This window comes from Physeter macrocephalus, chromosome 8 (assembly GCF_002837175.3).
Source record: "Physeter macrocephalus isolate SW-GA chromosome 8, ASM283717v5, whole genome shotgun sequence".
Taxonomy (NCBI): Eukaryota; Metazoa; Chordata; class Mammalia; order Artiodactyla; family Physeteridae; genus Physeter; species Physeter macrocephalus.
The window spans coordinates 73,624,375-73,641,513 of record NC_041221.1 but is presented as its reverse complement, the minus strand read 5'-3'; the positions used below and the strand labels follow the sequence as shown (position 1 = coordinate 73,641,513).

At 37.6% G+C, this 17,139-nt stretch overlaps 1 protein-coding gene across 2 annotated transcripts in view; it reads left to right on the top strand.

The window, feature by feature from the left end:
* Nucleotides 1–17,139, top strand: part of MRPS27 (mitochondrial ribosomal protein S27) — a 94,726-nt gene that overhangs the window by 5,199 nt on the left and 72,388 nt on the right. For both annotated transcript variants that reach the window (XM_028492965.2, XM_024119703.3), the window contains exons 2-4: nucleotides 1,430–1,507; nucleotides 13,878–13,948; nucleotides 15,976–16,034. In XM_028492965.2, coding sequence (XP_028348766.1) covers nucleotides 1,430–1,507; nucleotides 13,878–13,948; nucleotides 15,976–16,034 — 208 coding nt within the window. The remainder of the gene's footprint in view (nucleotides 1–1,429; nucleotides 1,508–13,877; nucleotides 13,949–15,975; nucleotides 16,035–17,139) is intronic.

Genomic DNA, 17,139 nt, shown 5'->3' with positions numbered 1-17,139 from the left:
CGGGCCCAGCCGCTCCCCGGCATGTGGGATCCTCCCAGACCGGGGCGCGAACCCGGTTCCCCTGCATCGGCAGGCGGACGCGCAACCACTGCGCCACCAGGGAAGCCCCTTAATTTCTTTTTATTGCTGAATAATATTCCTTTATAAGAATATACTATTTTGTTTAGCCATTCATAAATTGATGGATATTTGCATTTTTCCTTTTTGGCTATTGTAAATAATATTGCTACAAACATTTATATACACTTTTTTAGGTGGACATGATTTCATTTCTCCTGGGTACATACCTAGGAGTGGAATTGCTGGGTTACCTGGTAACTCCATGTTAACATTTTGCAGAACTGCTGAACTTTTCCAATGTGGCTGTACCATTTTACATTCTCACCAGCAATACATGAGGTTTCTAGTTTCTCTACATCCTTATCAACAGCTGTTATTATCTGCCTTTTTGATTATAGCCATCCTAAGTGGGTGTGAAGTTGTATTTAAATATATTTTGCATTTCCTTAATGGGAAATGATATTAAACATCTTTCCATGCACTTGTTGGCCATATGTGTGTGCGTGTGTGTGTATTTATGTGTATGTATCTGTGTGTTTTCTTTTTTTTAGAAATGTCTGTTAAATCCTTTGCCCATTTTTCTGCCAGGTTGTCTTTTTAAATTTTGAGTTGTAAGAGTTATTTATATATTCTGGGTACAGTCCCTGATCAGATAAATGGTTTGGAAATATTTCCCCCCATTCTAAGTTATTCTTTCACTTTCTTGATGGTGTCTTTGAAGCTCAAAAGGTTTTAATTTTAGGTTGCCATTCATTCTTTCTCATTAATTCCTTGAGCTCATGTTTATTGAGCATTGCTATATGGCAGTCATTATGACAGGTGTCATCTTGTGAGTTACACCAGATTTGGCTTATTAGGTTTCTGTTATTTACCACTAGGGTGCTGCGTTACCAGGTAAGATATTACTCTTTGCTTTATGTGAAATAAGGGTAAATATGCTGATCCAAGTCAGATGGAAATTTTTTAGGACTAACTAATGATGATAAAGCAGTCTTTTAATGAGTTAAACAGCTGGTCAGCAAATATTTTGGGTTCTAAAAAGGAGTTTTAAGGCTCATCTAGGCTCTACATTAGTGGAAACAAATGGCTCCTAGTCCTAAAGTAATAGGAACAAAATTAGCAGCATTTTTACTCATAACGTTATGGTGGAAATTTTAACAGGCTTTCTGTATCTTCTGCTTGTTAGAGGTTGAATGCATGTTGTCATGAACTGAATTGTAAACTGTGTAATATTGGTTACAGTTTCATAATAGATCTTTAAATCATCTAGTAAATGGAAAATATGGCAAAGATATGTTTAATAAAACAGGTATATAAACTGAACCTGTTGTGAAACCATGCCTGTTGAAATAATGGTCTTTTTCCTCAGGTAAAAGATGCCTGCTTTCTGCAGCATATGTGGACAGCCACAAATGGGAAGCAAGAGAAAAAGAAGATTATCACCTTGGTAGGTACTTATCGGGCTATTATGTGTTTCATTTCCAGTCACTCCATGTTTGTCATCATATATTCATATGAGATATATGTGAAATGATGCTTTTATGATAATCCAATTCAGATACGCACATTTTTAAGCCTTATAAAGAATTAGACTGTTATTTCACATGTGGCAAAATCATTTTTTCTTTCCCGCAAATTTCTATTTCATTTTTGCCTTCACCGTTAGTCTCCCTGAATTATGTAAACAATTATTTTCTTTCTTGTTCATTTTTATCATATAGTTAGTTACCATGCAGCCTGACTGTTTTATCTGCAGAATCAATCTTTACTATGATGGTTGCAAAATGATGGTTTTCCAAATTCATTAATACCTCCACATTTACTAATTATTACTCAGTATTTACTGTAAGAAAGAACCCTTTTTCTCCCATTTCTTTCTCTGTTTATTATCAGTATGATCTTATGGATTCCTTTTTTTTTTTTCCTTTTAATGATTCATTACCATCCTTAGTTATTTTGGTAGTCCAATTCTCTGAAATTTGGCTAATAGAAGCGTTTTCAAGCTGTCTCCCAGTGTTCCATCTTGTACATTTCTTGCTCTAGCCCTGAAATCAATTACAGTTAGCCCTTAAACAATGGGGGTTAAAGGAGCCCACCCTCAATGCAGTCAAGAATCCACAAATAACGTAAAGTTGGTCTTCCGTATAAGTGGTTTCTTCCTAGCCAAGGTTCCGTCCACGGATTCAACCAACTGCGGATCATGCATGTAATCCTGTAGTACGCATTTAGTGAAAGAAATTCATGTATAAGTAGACCTGCACAGTTCAAGCCTGTATTGTTCAAGGGTCAACTGAATTTCTCCAAGGAGCACTGGTTCCTTTTACTAGGGAGTGGTATTAGAAACCAAGATCTGTGCACTAGGTGTCCCCCCTTGGTACTATGGAATTTTTGCTTCTTTGTCCATTCAATGGACAGAGCTAGTAAAAATATGTATACATGTACACATAAACATACATATGTGCACATATATGCATATAAGCTTACATGTGCATAGTTTACAAATTATGAAAAAATCATTCTGAAACTTGCAATTCCAGTTCATCTCTACAGAGTTCTTCCTTGCCTTCCTATAGTCCATATTTGTATCTCCCTTCCATACTGAAAACACTGGCTCCCAACAGGGACAGTGTTTTGATGTGTCCATCAATTGCAAGTTATGTAATTTTCCTGTCTTCTACCCATTAAGTGCCAGTAATGCCCTGCATTCATTTAGACAGTCAAAAAGATACCCCTATATATTCTAAAATGCCCTTGAGGGCCTTTTGGTACTCCTTTTGGGAACCACTGTTCTAGTGATGAAAGCACAATGGGATCAGTTAATTATATTGCAGAGCTTGTTGTGATGTGCCATATGTGAATTATAAGAAAAGTGCTATGGAAGTGCAGAAATGAGAACGAAGAATTTCATATAAGCTATTGTTAACACTTTCCTAGGTATGAAGGGAAAATTAGGAAACAAGACCATTATATTTGGTGCCTTGTTATGGGTCATCTCTGTTATTCGGAGACAAACCTAGGGAAAACTGTCATGGATTCCTGAGTGAGCAGATGCTGTTTGCCAAAGAATGAGCATAATATTCTGCAGTGAATAAATATCACATGGAGGTAACTGTCTCCTCTCTGTTAAGATTAATGTACTTAGAAAAGCAGTATGTACCAGCTACCATTTACTGAATACCACCCTGCCAATAATCCTCTCTGTACATAGTGAGTCCCTATCGAGTCAGTTGATTTTTTTCCTCATCCTATATTCTTACAGCACTTTGTACCTTCATTATGCAGTGTGATGTGGTGAAGAGTCTGCACTTGGAGGGGAAGACAGCTGGCTGTGAACCCCAGCTCTGCCAGTTTTCAGAAACTGTCCCTTAACTTGGTTCCTATATCTATAAATTAGGGATGCTAATGCCCGCCGCAGCTAATACCCTGACATATAGTAGGTGCTCCAGAAATATGTGAAAGGAACAAGTCCCTAGGCCCCTTGATTTTACTCATATATAAAACATTAGATTGTGAGGTAAGATGAGGTTTTGAAACTCAAACTGCTTGGAAGAAAAAAAGGCTGTTAGAGACAATATTTTTTTTCTGCTGTGTAAGAGAATGTAATTAAAACTTGCGTTCATACGTGATATTACTGCATGTTTTCCCTAATTCTTATTTGAGCCTTTGGGCTGGGGTTATGGGCTCGGAGAATCAGGTAGTACGCCTGGGGCTACATGCCGATGATCGGGCAGTAGATGGCAGTGTGACCTCGGCGGAGACGCGCGCAGCCGGTGGAGCCCGGCGTTTGGGCGCTGGCCTTGGGAAGCCTCTGCATGCGCGCGTGCGCGGAGGGCTGCCCTCGGCATGTGGAGCAATGTGATTGGGCACTGTGATCTGGTGCGGGCTTGCTGATTGGGGGAGGGAGGAGGGGGCGATATGAGGCTTTTACTCCGCGCGTCCCCATTGGAGGACGTGGAGTGGGGTGGAGTAGATCGCGGCTCGGGAGGGACGGTGCCTGGGTGTGGGCGTGGGCGTGGGCGTGGGCTTCCCTGGTCTGAGGTGGTTTTGCCTCCGTGCCGAATACTGCGGAGGAGATGTGCTGGTTCTGTCGGATGGTCGCGCTGCTGTGGTGCCTCCTCTGTTCAGTCTCATTAGTGGTTTTCTGTTAGAGCCTTGGGGGAGGGCTGATGGGTGTCTACCCAGCTCCCCGTCTGAGAGTAATTTATTACTACGGAGGTCTAGATTAACACCACGAGTGCCATATACGTACGCTGCAGTCTGGAGGGCAAGCAGGCCATGAATGCAGGCTGGGTCCTCTGACATAAAAGTCAAAAGGCAGCTTTTGTTCACTGCTAGCTGTGTGCCCCTGGTCTGTGCTAAGCACTTTCACACACACTGTTCTGTTTAATGCTCCACAACAGCGGCCGAAGCAGCTGCTATTTCCCTTAAGAGACGGGAAAAATGAGACCAGATGCCAGCATTTGCTTAGGGCCATACAGTATCCTCTTGCCTTTCTGCTCGCTAAACTTTCTTAGTGATTGCTGTAGTACCTGTAATTCTACCTTAGTGTCTTCTCTTGCATTGAAGTAGTGGATCTCTTGCTTTTAAAAAATATTTTTGATTGCAGTATAATATACTGAGAAGTGCACAAATAATGTACAGATTGATGAATTATCACAAAGTAAACAAACCTGTGTAATAGAAGGTTCCTACCACTCCAGAAGCCCTTATTGTGGCTCCCATTACCCTCTTCAAAGGTAACCATTATTCTGACTTCTAGCATTGTAGGTTATTATTATTTTTTTAATGTTTTATAATGGAAAATGTAAAACATACAAAAGTAGAGTGAATAGTATAAGGAATCTTCTTTACCCATCACCTGGCTTCAATTATCAGCTCCTGGCCAATCTTCATCTCTACTTCTACTTATTTCCCCATCCTGATCCTTTGGATGATTTTGAGGCAGATCACAGACAGTATATCATTTTACCCATAAATATTTCAGTATATACCTCTAAAAGATAAGGATATTTTTAATACCGTTATCACATCTAAAATATTAATAATCATTTAAATATGAAATATCAAGTCAGTGTTCAAATTTCCCTGATACTCTTGTAAATTTTTTTTAATGGTTATGCACATAAGGTCCATACAGTGCAGTTGGTTATATTCCCCTCTTATCTTGCCTCTTTAAAAATCTTTTTTATGGAAACATACAAAGGTAGAGAGAATAGTATAATGAACCCCCATGGTCTGTCACCCAGCTTCAATGTTTATCAATTCACTGCCAATCTTGTTTCATCAAACCCTAACCCATCACCAGATAACATTTTAACAAATTCTTGTTATCTGATCATTTTATATGTATTTTGATACGTATCTCTATAGATAAGGATTTTTTAAAAAACAACTATAATACCATTCTCATATCTAAAGATTAATAATTCCTTAACATCATTAAATATTTCCTCAATGTTCACATTTCCTCAAATGTCTTATAAATTTCTTTTTAATTTACAGTTTGTTGAAATGGGATCCAGATAAAGTCCATACATTTGTAATATGTTGAGATGATTTTAATCTATAGGTTTCTCTTTTTGTCTTGGCAGTCTGTTTGTTGAAGAAAACAGGTCTCTTTTGTCTTGTAGTTTCCCACATTCTAGATTTGCTGTTTTCATCCTTATGGTGGTGTTTAACATGTTCCTCTACCTTCCATATGTCCTATAAAACTGGCAATTAGAGAGGAAGCCTTGATCAGATTCAGGGGTTTTTTTTTTGTTTTTTCTTTTGGTATGAATACTTCATAGGAAGTGTTGTTTACTGTTGTCAAGAGGCACAGAGCATTTGGTTGTCACTGTGATCATTGCTTAGATCCATTTTTTCATTAGGAGCTGCAAAATGTTGCTATTTTAATTCTATCATTTCTCTCATTAATTACCCAGAAAATTTTTGTCAAAGAATTTCCTTTCATCAGCGGTTCAGTTATCCTGAGTTATAGTTTGTATGGAAGAGGCAGCTTCGAAAATAATAAATTGACCTCCTACCATCCTCCAAAGGTTATCAGTGAGGGTTTTAATTTTATGAACTCATGGACTTAACTATTCCAGACATTTTAATTCATTGCAGTTGATATTTTATTGAAAGAGCCGTAGTTCTCCAACTTGGCTCTGTAGAGCCCTGGGAATTCTTGAGCTTTCCAACTCAAATCAGAAGATTTCAATTTTAGACTGTTTCTGTACTGGGCTTCCCTTTGGTTAAAATAAACACTGAATTAAAGCATTGTCTCTGAAATTCCTGCATTAGCCATGCAGATCTACTGGAGAGATACAGGGTGAAAGTTAGCAGCATTAGCCAGTTAGCAGCTGTTACAGATTAGGGCCCATAGTGAATAGGATTCAGGAGAAAACCATTCTGGGGAACTGGGTAGGGTGCTGGTAGGAAGGCAGGCCTCATGGGGGAAGTTCCCTGTGTTCCATGAGAAGTTTGCTTGGGTTACCCTGCCAGGGGCAAGGGACTAGGTGACTTGAACTAAATTAGTTCCTGAGCCCTACTGAATTAAAAATTTTATTTCTGATTTTTCATTTTATAAATAATCATAAAGTAAGGGATACCTTTCAGTTTTAGTTACTGCTTTTTTGTTTCTTTTTTTTTTTTGCATTGGGGTTGAAACTGAGCACTGTGGTCATCTTTCATTAGCTGGACTCTTATTAGCTGAAGTTTAGTTTTACTGTGTCATTTCAGCTGTGGAGACCTTCGGCTTGTTGCAGTAGTTTTTCAAATACTGCTCTTGAAGCTTGATGGAGATTTTCTGAGGCCTGCTTTCCTATTTGCATTTCTGTGACATGTATTCATTCACTAAGTTTCATATTTACTGTCTGCTGGCAGTTCTAGAGATGGGTCTGGCCTGTGCACATCATCCTCCTTTAGTCTTAGTATATTATGTATATGAAGCTTGCCTTCACATTTTTTTCTTTATTATTTTAAAGCTTCTGGTGACAGAAAGACAAATAGAAGGAAAGCTAAATATCTATATTCAAATGGTTCTTAGATTAATTTTTCCTAATTCCTTCTATTATTTCCATACATGTTATAGGTCATCTATCCCTGAAACAAAAACAGAGTTTCAGCCTGTGTTTTCCAGATCACTTCTAGGAAGTACAATAATAACTTGTATCTAGTTCTTAAAGAATTACATAAATTAGGTGAGGTACGCATATGCCCAGAAAGAACTTAGTGTTGACTGAATGGGTAACGGTGATGTACAGTTACATAGAAATAATGAAAAACTGAAACCATCTAATAATTTCTAACCTAAAGCTCCCAGGGTTCAATAGAGGATCCATCGTTCCTTCAGAGAACTTCCTCATCATAGCTTTGACCTAGAGACCACCCTCCTTTATAAGAGGCTTCTTTCCTAGCACATCTCTACTATAGATTTTGTGATCGTTGACGAGATTATCATTTTCTTTCTCAGAATTTTATATACTTTGAAGCTGTGTTACTTTGGTGCATACCAATTATCTTCCTGGAAAAATGAATTTTTGGTCATTATGTAATGACTCACCTAATCTGAAAAATGAATTCTTTTTGCTTTAAATCTTTTGTGTCTGATATTAATATAGCTATACCAGCTTTCTTTAGGCTACTTTTTTTTTTTTTTTTTTCGGTACGCGGGCCTCTCACTGTTGGGGCCTCTCCCGTTGCGGGGACGCGCAGGCTCAGCGGCCATGGCTCACGGGTTTAGCAGCTCCGCGGCATGTGGGATCTTCCCGGACCGGGCATGAACCAGTGTCCCCTGCATCGGCAGGTGGACTTTCAACCACTGTGCCACCAGGGAAGCCCTAGGATGCTTTTTGCTTAGTACCTTTTTCATACAGTTATTTTCAACTCTTCATGTGTTCATATGATTTATATAGCTGGATTATGTATTTTTAAAACCAATCTGGCAATCGTTGTCTTTGTAACTGGAAAGTTTGGTTTATTTACATTGTCATTTTATGATTGTTGATTTATTTGGATTTGTTTCTACCATAGTTTGTGATTTGTCCCATCTTTCTTTATTCTTTCATTTGTATCTTCTTTTGGATTGGTTGTGGTGTTTTTGTTTTTTACATTTCCTCCCCCTCTAGAAATTGTATCCTCTATTTCTACTCTTTCAGAATGGTGGGTTTTACCATTCTAAATCTACATCTTTTAGATGGTTGCTGCATAACTTCTAGCATGCATATTTACCTTAAATTCTAGTGTTATTCACACTCTGCTGTCCTTTAGTCCAATCACATAACCCCCAACCATGTGTTATTGTCTAATATTAAAGTTTTATCCTTTAAAACACACATACACACATAAGACATTATTATTTTAAACAACTTCCCCCAAAGTTGAATTAATTTTATTTACTTACCATTCTTTCTAGCATTTCAAGTCTTCTTTAAAGGATCATCTTCCTTCTTCCAAAAACACATCTTCTAAAAAACACAACTTGTAAAAAGTTCCTTTAGTGAGTATTTGTTGCTAATAAATTCTTTCAGTTTTTAAGTGTCTTTATTTTTCCGTTAATCTTAAAAGATAATTTTGCTAGATATGTAATTCTACTTTGATTGTATTTACTCCCAACATGTTATTCTACTGTTTTCTGTTGTTTCTAGTGAGAAAACACCTGTTGGTGTAGTTGTTTTTCCTTTGTAAGTAATCTGTCTTTACTTTCTGGCTACTTTTAAAGTCCTCTTATTCTTCAGTTTAAGTGTAATGTATCATGGTGTGGGCTTAATTTTACTTAATTGACTTGAGATTTTTTGTGTTTCCTGAATCTGAAAATGGATATCTTTTATCAGTTTTAAAAAATGCTTAGCAATTAGCTCATCATATATCACCTCTCCCCATTCTCTTTATTAACTTCTTTGGGAAATTTAATTAAATGTATTTTAGACCTTACTATTCTATTTTCTACATCTCTTAACTCCTTTTTTATACTTTTCATTTTTATCTATCTTTGCTGCAGTCTTCTAGTTTCTTGTAATTTCTTTTAGATCTTTCAGGTTGCTAATTCTCACCTCACCTGTGTCTTACCTGCTCTTTAACTTATTCATCGAATTTCTTTTTTACAGCTTTGTTGACGTATTATTTACATAGAATATACCGCACATATTTAAAGTGTACAATTTGACAAGTCTTGACATATGTACGTGTGTATATGTCCATGAAATCATTACTACAATCAAGATAATAAGCATATCTGTCACCCACCCCCCACATATTCTCCTACTTCTTTGTAGTCCTTTCCTCTTCTTCCTGCCCACCTTCCCACATTCCCAGGAAACCTCTGATATTTTCTGTCATCATAGATTAGTATGTATTTTCTACAATTTTATGTAGTAAAATCAACTCTTTAAACCACTTAAAACATAGTTCTCAAGTTGGTGTATCTTGTATGACATAGGAAGTATAATTAGGGCCTCAGAGGTGTGAGGGCTGACTTTGTGGTTTAGAATCCTCAGGGGACGATGTCCTTGCTGTTTTCCCTTTGCAGGGTGCATTACTTTCTAGTTCACCTTCACTACAGGTGTAGCCTTAGGCAGCTCTGGCTTTACCTAGGATCTCTGAAACAGCTTCCTACCTTACAGAGGGCTTGGTTCTATCCTCTGTTCCCTGTAAGTCATTAAAACCACAGCTCTGTGTCCCTGCGGACCTGCAGATGCTCTCAGGTGACTGCTACCCTTAGTAGTCCCTTAAACACTCAAGGTTTGTGCTCCCATCCTGCCTTTAGCCGCTGACAATTACATCTATCTTCTTGAAAGCTCAGTCATATATTTGAAATATTTTTTTAACATTTTATTCAGGTGTTTTGTTTTTATAGTAGGGGGAACTTTTTAAAGGCTATTTAGTCCACCTTATTGCTGAGGTGGAATTCAGTGTAATATCTTCGAACTTAGGAGCAACATCCTTTTTGTGTTCCCTCTGTGGTAGTTCTCAAACTAACTCACTCGAGTGCTTGCCAGGCTACATCACAATCTCCTGGGGCTTTTGTTTAAAAATTTGTGTTTCCGTGGTCTCACTTCAAACCTATGGAATTAGAATCGCCCTCTGGGTGTGAAGCCTAGGAATTTGACATTTTAAAGTCTGGTGGTTTTTTTTGGTTTTTTGTTTTTTGTTTTTTTTTTTGTGGTACGCGGGCCTCTCACTGCTGTGGCCTCTCCCGTTGTGGAGCACAGGCTCCAGACGCGCAGGCCCAGCGGCCATGGCTCACGGGCCCAGCCACTCTGCGGCATGTGGGATCTTCCTGGACCGGGGCACGAACCCGTGTTCCCTGCATCGGCAGGCAGACTCTCAACCACTGCGCCACCAGGGAAGCCCCATTTTAAAGTCTTAAAGCCTCTTAGGGATTCAGATCCTTAACCAGGATTACACTCCTATACTTCGAATAGTGCAGGGTCCTTAGGAAAATCCTTTATGTCCTTAGATTATCAATGGTATTGTTTTCTTCAAACAAAAAGAACATTTTTATACTAGTATACATTTCATTTTCTGGACATACTTCCACATTGTCTATACAGCTTTAAGTTTTGTTAATGAAGAATTCAATGAGGAATTCAAATTTCAGACCCGTTTTCCTTTATAGTCTTTGTTGACCACAACCATCCGCTGCAATGTATATTCCTGAGGAGCTGAGTGACAGGCAAGAAAGCATCTTCTTTGGCACATCCCTTTGAATAAAACCTGGGCATCTGCTGGCCCCTCACTGAAACATGAAGAGTGATTTTGACTGTTGAAACCATGGTCCAGAAGCCTGTGGCACTGGCCCTCTGCAGGCTGCAGCTGCCCCAGCTTTCATGGCCATCCCTGCTCCGCGCAGTTTTCTGCCTCATTCATCACACTAGTGCTGTCATGTGAGGTGATTGGTTGCATATTATATTTAGCAGCAAACCTTTCTCTGGCTTATAATATGCAAATATTATTCATCAGATGCTAGCTCTGCAGCTGTTGCCTTTTTTGAGGCCCCAGCTGATTTTACTTGACTGAGGATATCTTGGTGTAAAAGATTAAAATGGAATCTTGACTTATCACGCTACAGAAGCCCGCTCAATCCAGTGTTTTGTTATATGCTGTGTACTATATGAAACCCATGAGGAAATGGAGGTCATTTTAATTAGGCCAGTAGATCCTGATCCTGCATTTTTTAGTTAAAATTTAAATTTTGAGTAAAGGGTTAGTTGATTCTTTATATTGCCTATCATCTCAACACAAGAGCCTCTATTATGAAGAGATCATAAAGATTTGGTATCATGGGAATGCTGTTTAATATCATTCTGTGAGCAGTTAGATTTAACAATATTAATTTGCCTTAGTATGAAGAGGTTTTAGGGACTTCTTTGTATATGTGTATTTGTGTTTTAAAATTTTTAAATCACATGATACCAACCCCTTTAAGATAGTCATAAGAAAAGTAATTACTTTTACATCATATCAGGTTTTAGTGGTTTTGCAAAGTTCCTTTCCCCTGGAAGCTACTGAGTCATTGAGAGCATTATCCCAGGGAAAGAAAAGAGAAAAATATCGGTTAAGTGCACAGCAATACGTCTTTAACAAATACTTGTCAATTGATTACCTGTTGCCGTTTTGCTTAATACTAATTTCTTCCACCAGGGAGTAAAAAAAAACACTTGGAACTCCTGTTAGAGTTGACCCATGAACAATATGGATTTGAACTTTGTGGGTCCACTTATATGTGGATTTTTTTCTACACAGCACTACATGATGCAGTTGGTTGAACCCGCAGATGTGGAGAGCCAGCTATGGAACTTGAGCATCTGTGGATTTTGGTATCCGCAGTGGGTCCTGGAACCAATCCCATGTGGACACCAAGAGATAACTGCATTTCTTTTTCCTTCCTCCCTCTCTTTCTCCCCTCCCTCTCTCCCTCCCTTGCTTTATTCCTTTTATTTATTTCTTTAGATATTTATTGAGTGCCTTTTATAGAACTTTTGTAGGAACCGAGAATGTATCCGTGAATTAAGCCCTTGCCTTCATGGTTTTTACTTCTAAGTGTAAAAGAGAAAAAACAAAAAGCCAAACACAGACCAGCATATATAGGCATTTATAGATCATAGAAAATATTTTGGATTTTATTCCAAGTGTGATAGGTAGCTATTGGCTGGTTGAGAAAAGAAAATGACAGGATCTGATTTATTTATATATATATATTTATATTTCAGATCTAGAGCAAATATGATTTGCTGACATATGGTTACAGAGAGTGAGAAAGAATGGGATCAGGGATGACGCCTTAGATTTTGGCCTGAGTAAGCGATTTAACGTAGGGGCCATTTACTGAGATGGGAAAGGTTTGGAGAAAAGCAGGTTTGGAGTGGAAGGTTGGAGAATTAAGAGGACATGTAATGTTAAGAGACCTATTAGACACCCACAGAGATGTCACCCATGTAGTTGGAAATACGTTTGGAGTCACAAGAAGAAGTCAGGGTAGGCATATATGTGTGGAGTCAGTAGTCTGTAGATGATGATTAAAGCTATGGGAGGGAGAGAATGATATACCCAGAGACCGAGGAGATGGTGAAGAGTCTGCACCTCAGACTTAGGGCACGTCAACAAGAAGTCAAGAAGAGGAGATCCTGCAAAGGAACCCAAGAAAGAGAGAAAAGAGCATTTCATGAAGAACAGAATGCTCAACTGTATTAACTGTTAGTGAGAGGTGAGGTAAGATGAGGATGAAGAATTAACCACTGGATTTAACAAAGTAGAGGTGGTCTTTGGTGTCAGTAGAGTAATGGAAACCAAAATGTGATTTGAGTCAATTCAAGGGAGGGTGGAACTAAGGAAGTGGTGACAGTTGTATTGGGGGTGACTCTGTTGTGGAGTCTTGCTGCTGACGGGAGCAGAGCAGAGGAGAAGTAGCTGGAGGGAGATAGGAGGTCAAAGGAAATTTTTGTCATTTTTGTTTTTTGTTTAATAAAGTTCATCCTTTGTTTAAAAAAAAAAATAGGAGGCAGGGTATATGGATACAGATGCTGGTAGCCTGGTAGACCTGATGGTAGGAGGATAAAGTTCCCATGATTGCTTCTATTTTATACTTTGGGAAATAAGACACAAAATCATGAGCTGAGAGTGAGAGTGAGCGGAGAAGGGGAAAGACACACATTGTAAGTTCTAGAAGCAATGAGAAGGTATGAAATAATTTTTTGAAGAGTATGTTGCCTGTTATTCCAGGTCTTTTTAGACTCTGAGATAACAGTATAACCTCAGGAATACCAAGTATTTGTATGGATGTTCTGGTAAAAGGAATCAGAATAGGAATAGTTCAGGCTGAAAATCATTAATTATAACCAGAATGCCTGGCCCCTGTGATTCGTTCAAGGAATGTATAAAAGTAATTTAATTAGTTCCAACTTAAAACATTTTTGAACAGCTAATATATTTACCTGGTTCAAAATGCAAAAGGAATAAATGTGTAAGCAATGAAGAGTTTCCTTTTCTTGCCCCCCTACCATCTTGGCCCTCCTTTCCCTGGAGTCTGTCAATAATAACACTTTCTTGTGTCTCCTTCCAGAGATATTTTACTGATCCATTTTTTTAAAGCTAAATCTATGCTAGGACTTTTAAAATAATCCTTTCTGCAATCAAGTAAATATTTTAAAAAATTATACTAATATTTCTCTATCCTCTTTATATAAAAATAATTTCAAAAAAGAGCAAGAAAGAGCATCTGTTTTAATACTGATTTCATAATGTTGACAGCCATCTGGCAGGAGTTGTATCTGTTAGATTTTTCTTAAGAAATATGTATATTTAACAAGGTTCTTTTTTCTTCTTTGTCTTCACAGCTGATCTGGCATCTTTAATGGATAAAACATATGAGAGAAAGCTTCCCGTTAGTTCTTTAACAATATCACGGGTAAGAAAACTTAAATATAAAGAAAGAGAAAGAAGGCAAGAAAGCCACTTTATATACATGAGACTCTGTAAATAAAGACTATCTTTCATAGGATATATTTTTCCAGAGTATGGTATGTTTTTGTAGTTGCTAATAGATATTTTATGATGAAGTAGCAAATTTCTTTGACTGAAATAAAAAGTAATAAATTTATCAGACTCCAGTGTCAGTGATTACTGTTGTGTATCTGGTTTATTTTAATTTTTCCAGGATTTGGTATCATGATTTTTCTTTTAAGTTGATATACCCGTCAAAGTGATGGTATTTACTTGTTAATATTGGAAGTAATTTTGGTAGTTGAGAAAGTCTATAAAAGAATGGATATTAATGTTAAAATGCTACAGAGCAATGGATTGGAGAATAATATTAAGCTAGGAGTCAGGAATAGGACTTGAGAGTAACCATTACTGATCATCTCTATGCCAGCTGTTGTACTAGTTTCTTAACTTACATTATCTTGCTATTCTCATAGCGGCCATATGAGGTAAGCATTGTTATCTCCATTTTGCGTGTAAGACTCAGAATGCTTGATGACTTTCCCAAGTTCACACAGTTCCTAGGTGGAAAATTTGGGCTTCAAACCCAGATCTCTGTGACATTGAAGTTCTTTTCTGTTGCCTCCCTTAAATAAATCTTATCTTGTCTTAATGAATTTGCTTTATGACATTGGACAAGTGGGCCCCTCTCAATTTCCTCATATTCAGTATGGGGACAATAGTATTTTCCTCATAGGGCTGATGTGACGCTAAATTGAGATCTTTGATGTGAAAGCCCCTTGTAGAAATTAATGGCACCATAAAATTCAAGAGACTTAAATCTAGGAGAAGAAAAGTAGAGAAACCATCATCCTTTTTAGTCTGAGTCCTTTCTTTCTGCTCCTTGATATTTTCCTTTTAGTAGGGGAACCGTTTAGCTAGGTTATAACCTAAATTTTATAGACTTATCATTTTCATATTGGAGGGGAACTGAAAGACCACTGGTTCATCCCTTACATGATGTATAAAATCTCTGTATGCCATAATGCCTGGTGTTTGTTTAGGCAGCACTTCAGAGTTTAAAGAGCTTTCATGTACACTTTCTCGTTGGAGCCTCTTCCTCTTCAGTGCAGGTGCCTTTATTCTGTTTATGCAGATGGAGCAACTAAGTTCCAGAGGGGCTGTGCCGTCTGTTTATGCCACACAGCATGCAGTCAGGAGAACTAGTTCTCAACTTCAGGTCCTGTGTTTGAAGTATATTTTATCTGCCCCTTAATGAGATTTCTAAATCAAGTCCATAAGTCCTAAAAAGGGGGAGATCCATTAAGTCTCACCCTCTTTACTTTTCTCTCCCTCTTCCCGAGGTTTTAATTATATTCACTACATCCATTATCTCCTACTTCACCCTTTTTGCCTCTGAGTCTTTAGAGTAGAATTCCTCCTTAGAAGAGTCTTTTCTGTTTGTTTCTCTGGTTTAGAGTTGAGCACACTGAATTCGAGGGGAGACTTTGCTGGTAGAAGAATCACAGGTTGACTGGTCTGTAGCAGAACCAAATCAGATAGGAAAAATGGTTATAAGACTAAGTTCTCTAAACTTAGATTTTTCCTCTTGGGCCATGTTTTTTCAGCCATTAGAGTCTTCATCCTTTCAACTATGTATTCCCATGTATTTGGAGTTTGGAACATAGAGAAAATATCAGGGTTTAAAGTTAATGGGAAATACCAGTGACTAATTATAAATACACTAAGAGGAGCTCTCTCTTGTTCTGAGCAAGGTTAACGTTTAGTTTTTAAACAGTTTTTCTAACCAAGGTTGTTCTACATATAGAAAAAGAGAAGCCATTGTAGATTATTTTTTGGCGTTAACGTAGAGTGGTTTTGAGGATGGAGCCACACTACATGAACACTGTTCTAATAAAATGGGTGTTTTATTTTTAAGGTCAGTGTGTGACTTAGGCTCAATATATGGCATAATTTATATTCAACCAAAGGTTTCTTTTTTTTGTCTTTTAGTTTGTGGACAACATTTCATCTCGAGAAGAGATAGACCATGCAGAGTATTACCTATACAAGTAAGTTTTCCATTTCATTTGACTATATATTCTCTTGTTTCACATCCTTTTTTTTTTTTTTTTTTTTCTTTCGTGGTATGCGGGCCTCCCTCTGATGCGGCCTCTCCCGTTGCGGAGCACAGGCTCCGGACGCGCAGGCTCAGCGGCCATGGCTCACGAGCCCAGCCGCTCCGCGGCATGTGGGATCCTCCAGATTAGACACTTTTTATAACTATCATATTCCATACTATGAATATATTATTTAAACCAGTTCCCTATTGTAGGGCCTTTAGGTTGTTTGTGCTCTCTTTTTGTATGATGCACAATGCAATAATTAATAATCTTTTACATAGGTAATTTTGCACATAGTTCTCATAAGTATGTATATTTAATACATATGTAAACGTAATAATACACATGTATATATATATGTACATATTTAATTTCAATAGCTGTTGCCAAATTGCTTTCCATTGGGGTCTTACCAATTTACATTCCCACCAGCAGTGTATGAAAGAGGCCTGTTTCTACAGCTTGGCCAACAGAGGTATTTTCAAACTTCTGGATTTTTGTTAGTCTGATAGGAGAAAAATATATATGTCTATTTATCTTTTTCCTCCCTTTTTTATTTAGGTGGAAACACACTCTTTAAGTACTATTCAGCTCCTATTTTCAATTAACACTGTATTTTAAAACTTTTTCTACATTACTACATTTACTTCATTCTTTCTCACAACTGGGAACAATCCCACTGAACTACAGCTACACTCTCCCCTGTGTACAAAGAAGTATGTTCAGTACAGCACCGTCTATAGCAGTAAAAACTGGAATAACCTAAGGTTCATTAAATAAAGGATTGATCAAATAAATTGATTTATTCTTATAGTTGATTTTTCATCTATCAAATACCTGTCAAAATGATACCTTACAACTAACTTTTTATTGTGATTTTAAAAACCAGATTTATGGTTTGTTCCAATTCCTAGGCTGCAAAAAAAGACTCAGACTGAAATTTAAAATGTTTCCAGTAAACATTGTATTAGAATTTCCCATCTGATCTTTGTTTTTTTAAAAAAATATTTATTTAGTTATTTAGTTGCGGCAGGTGAGCTCCTTAGTTGTGGCT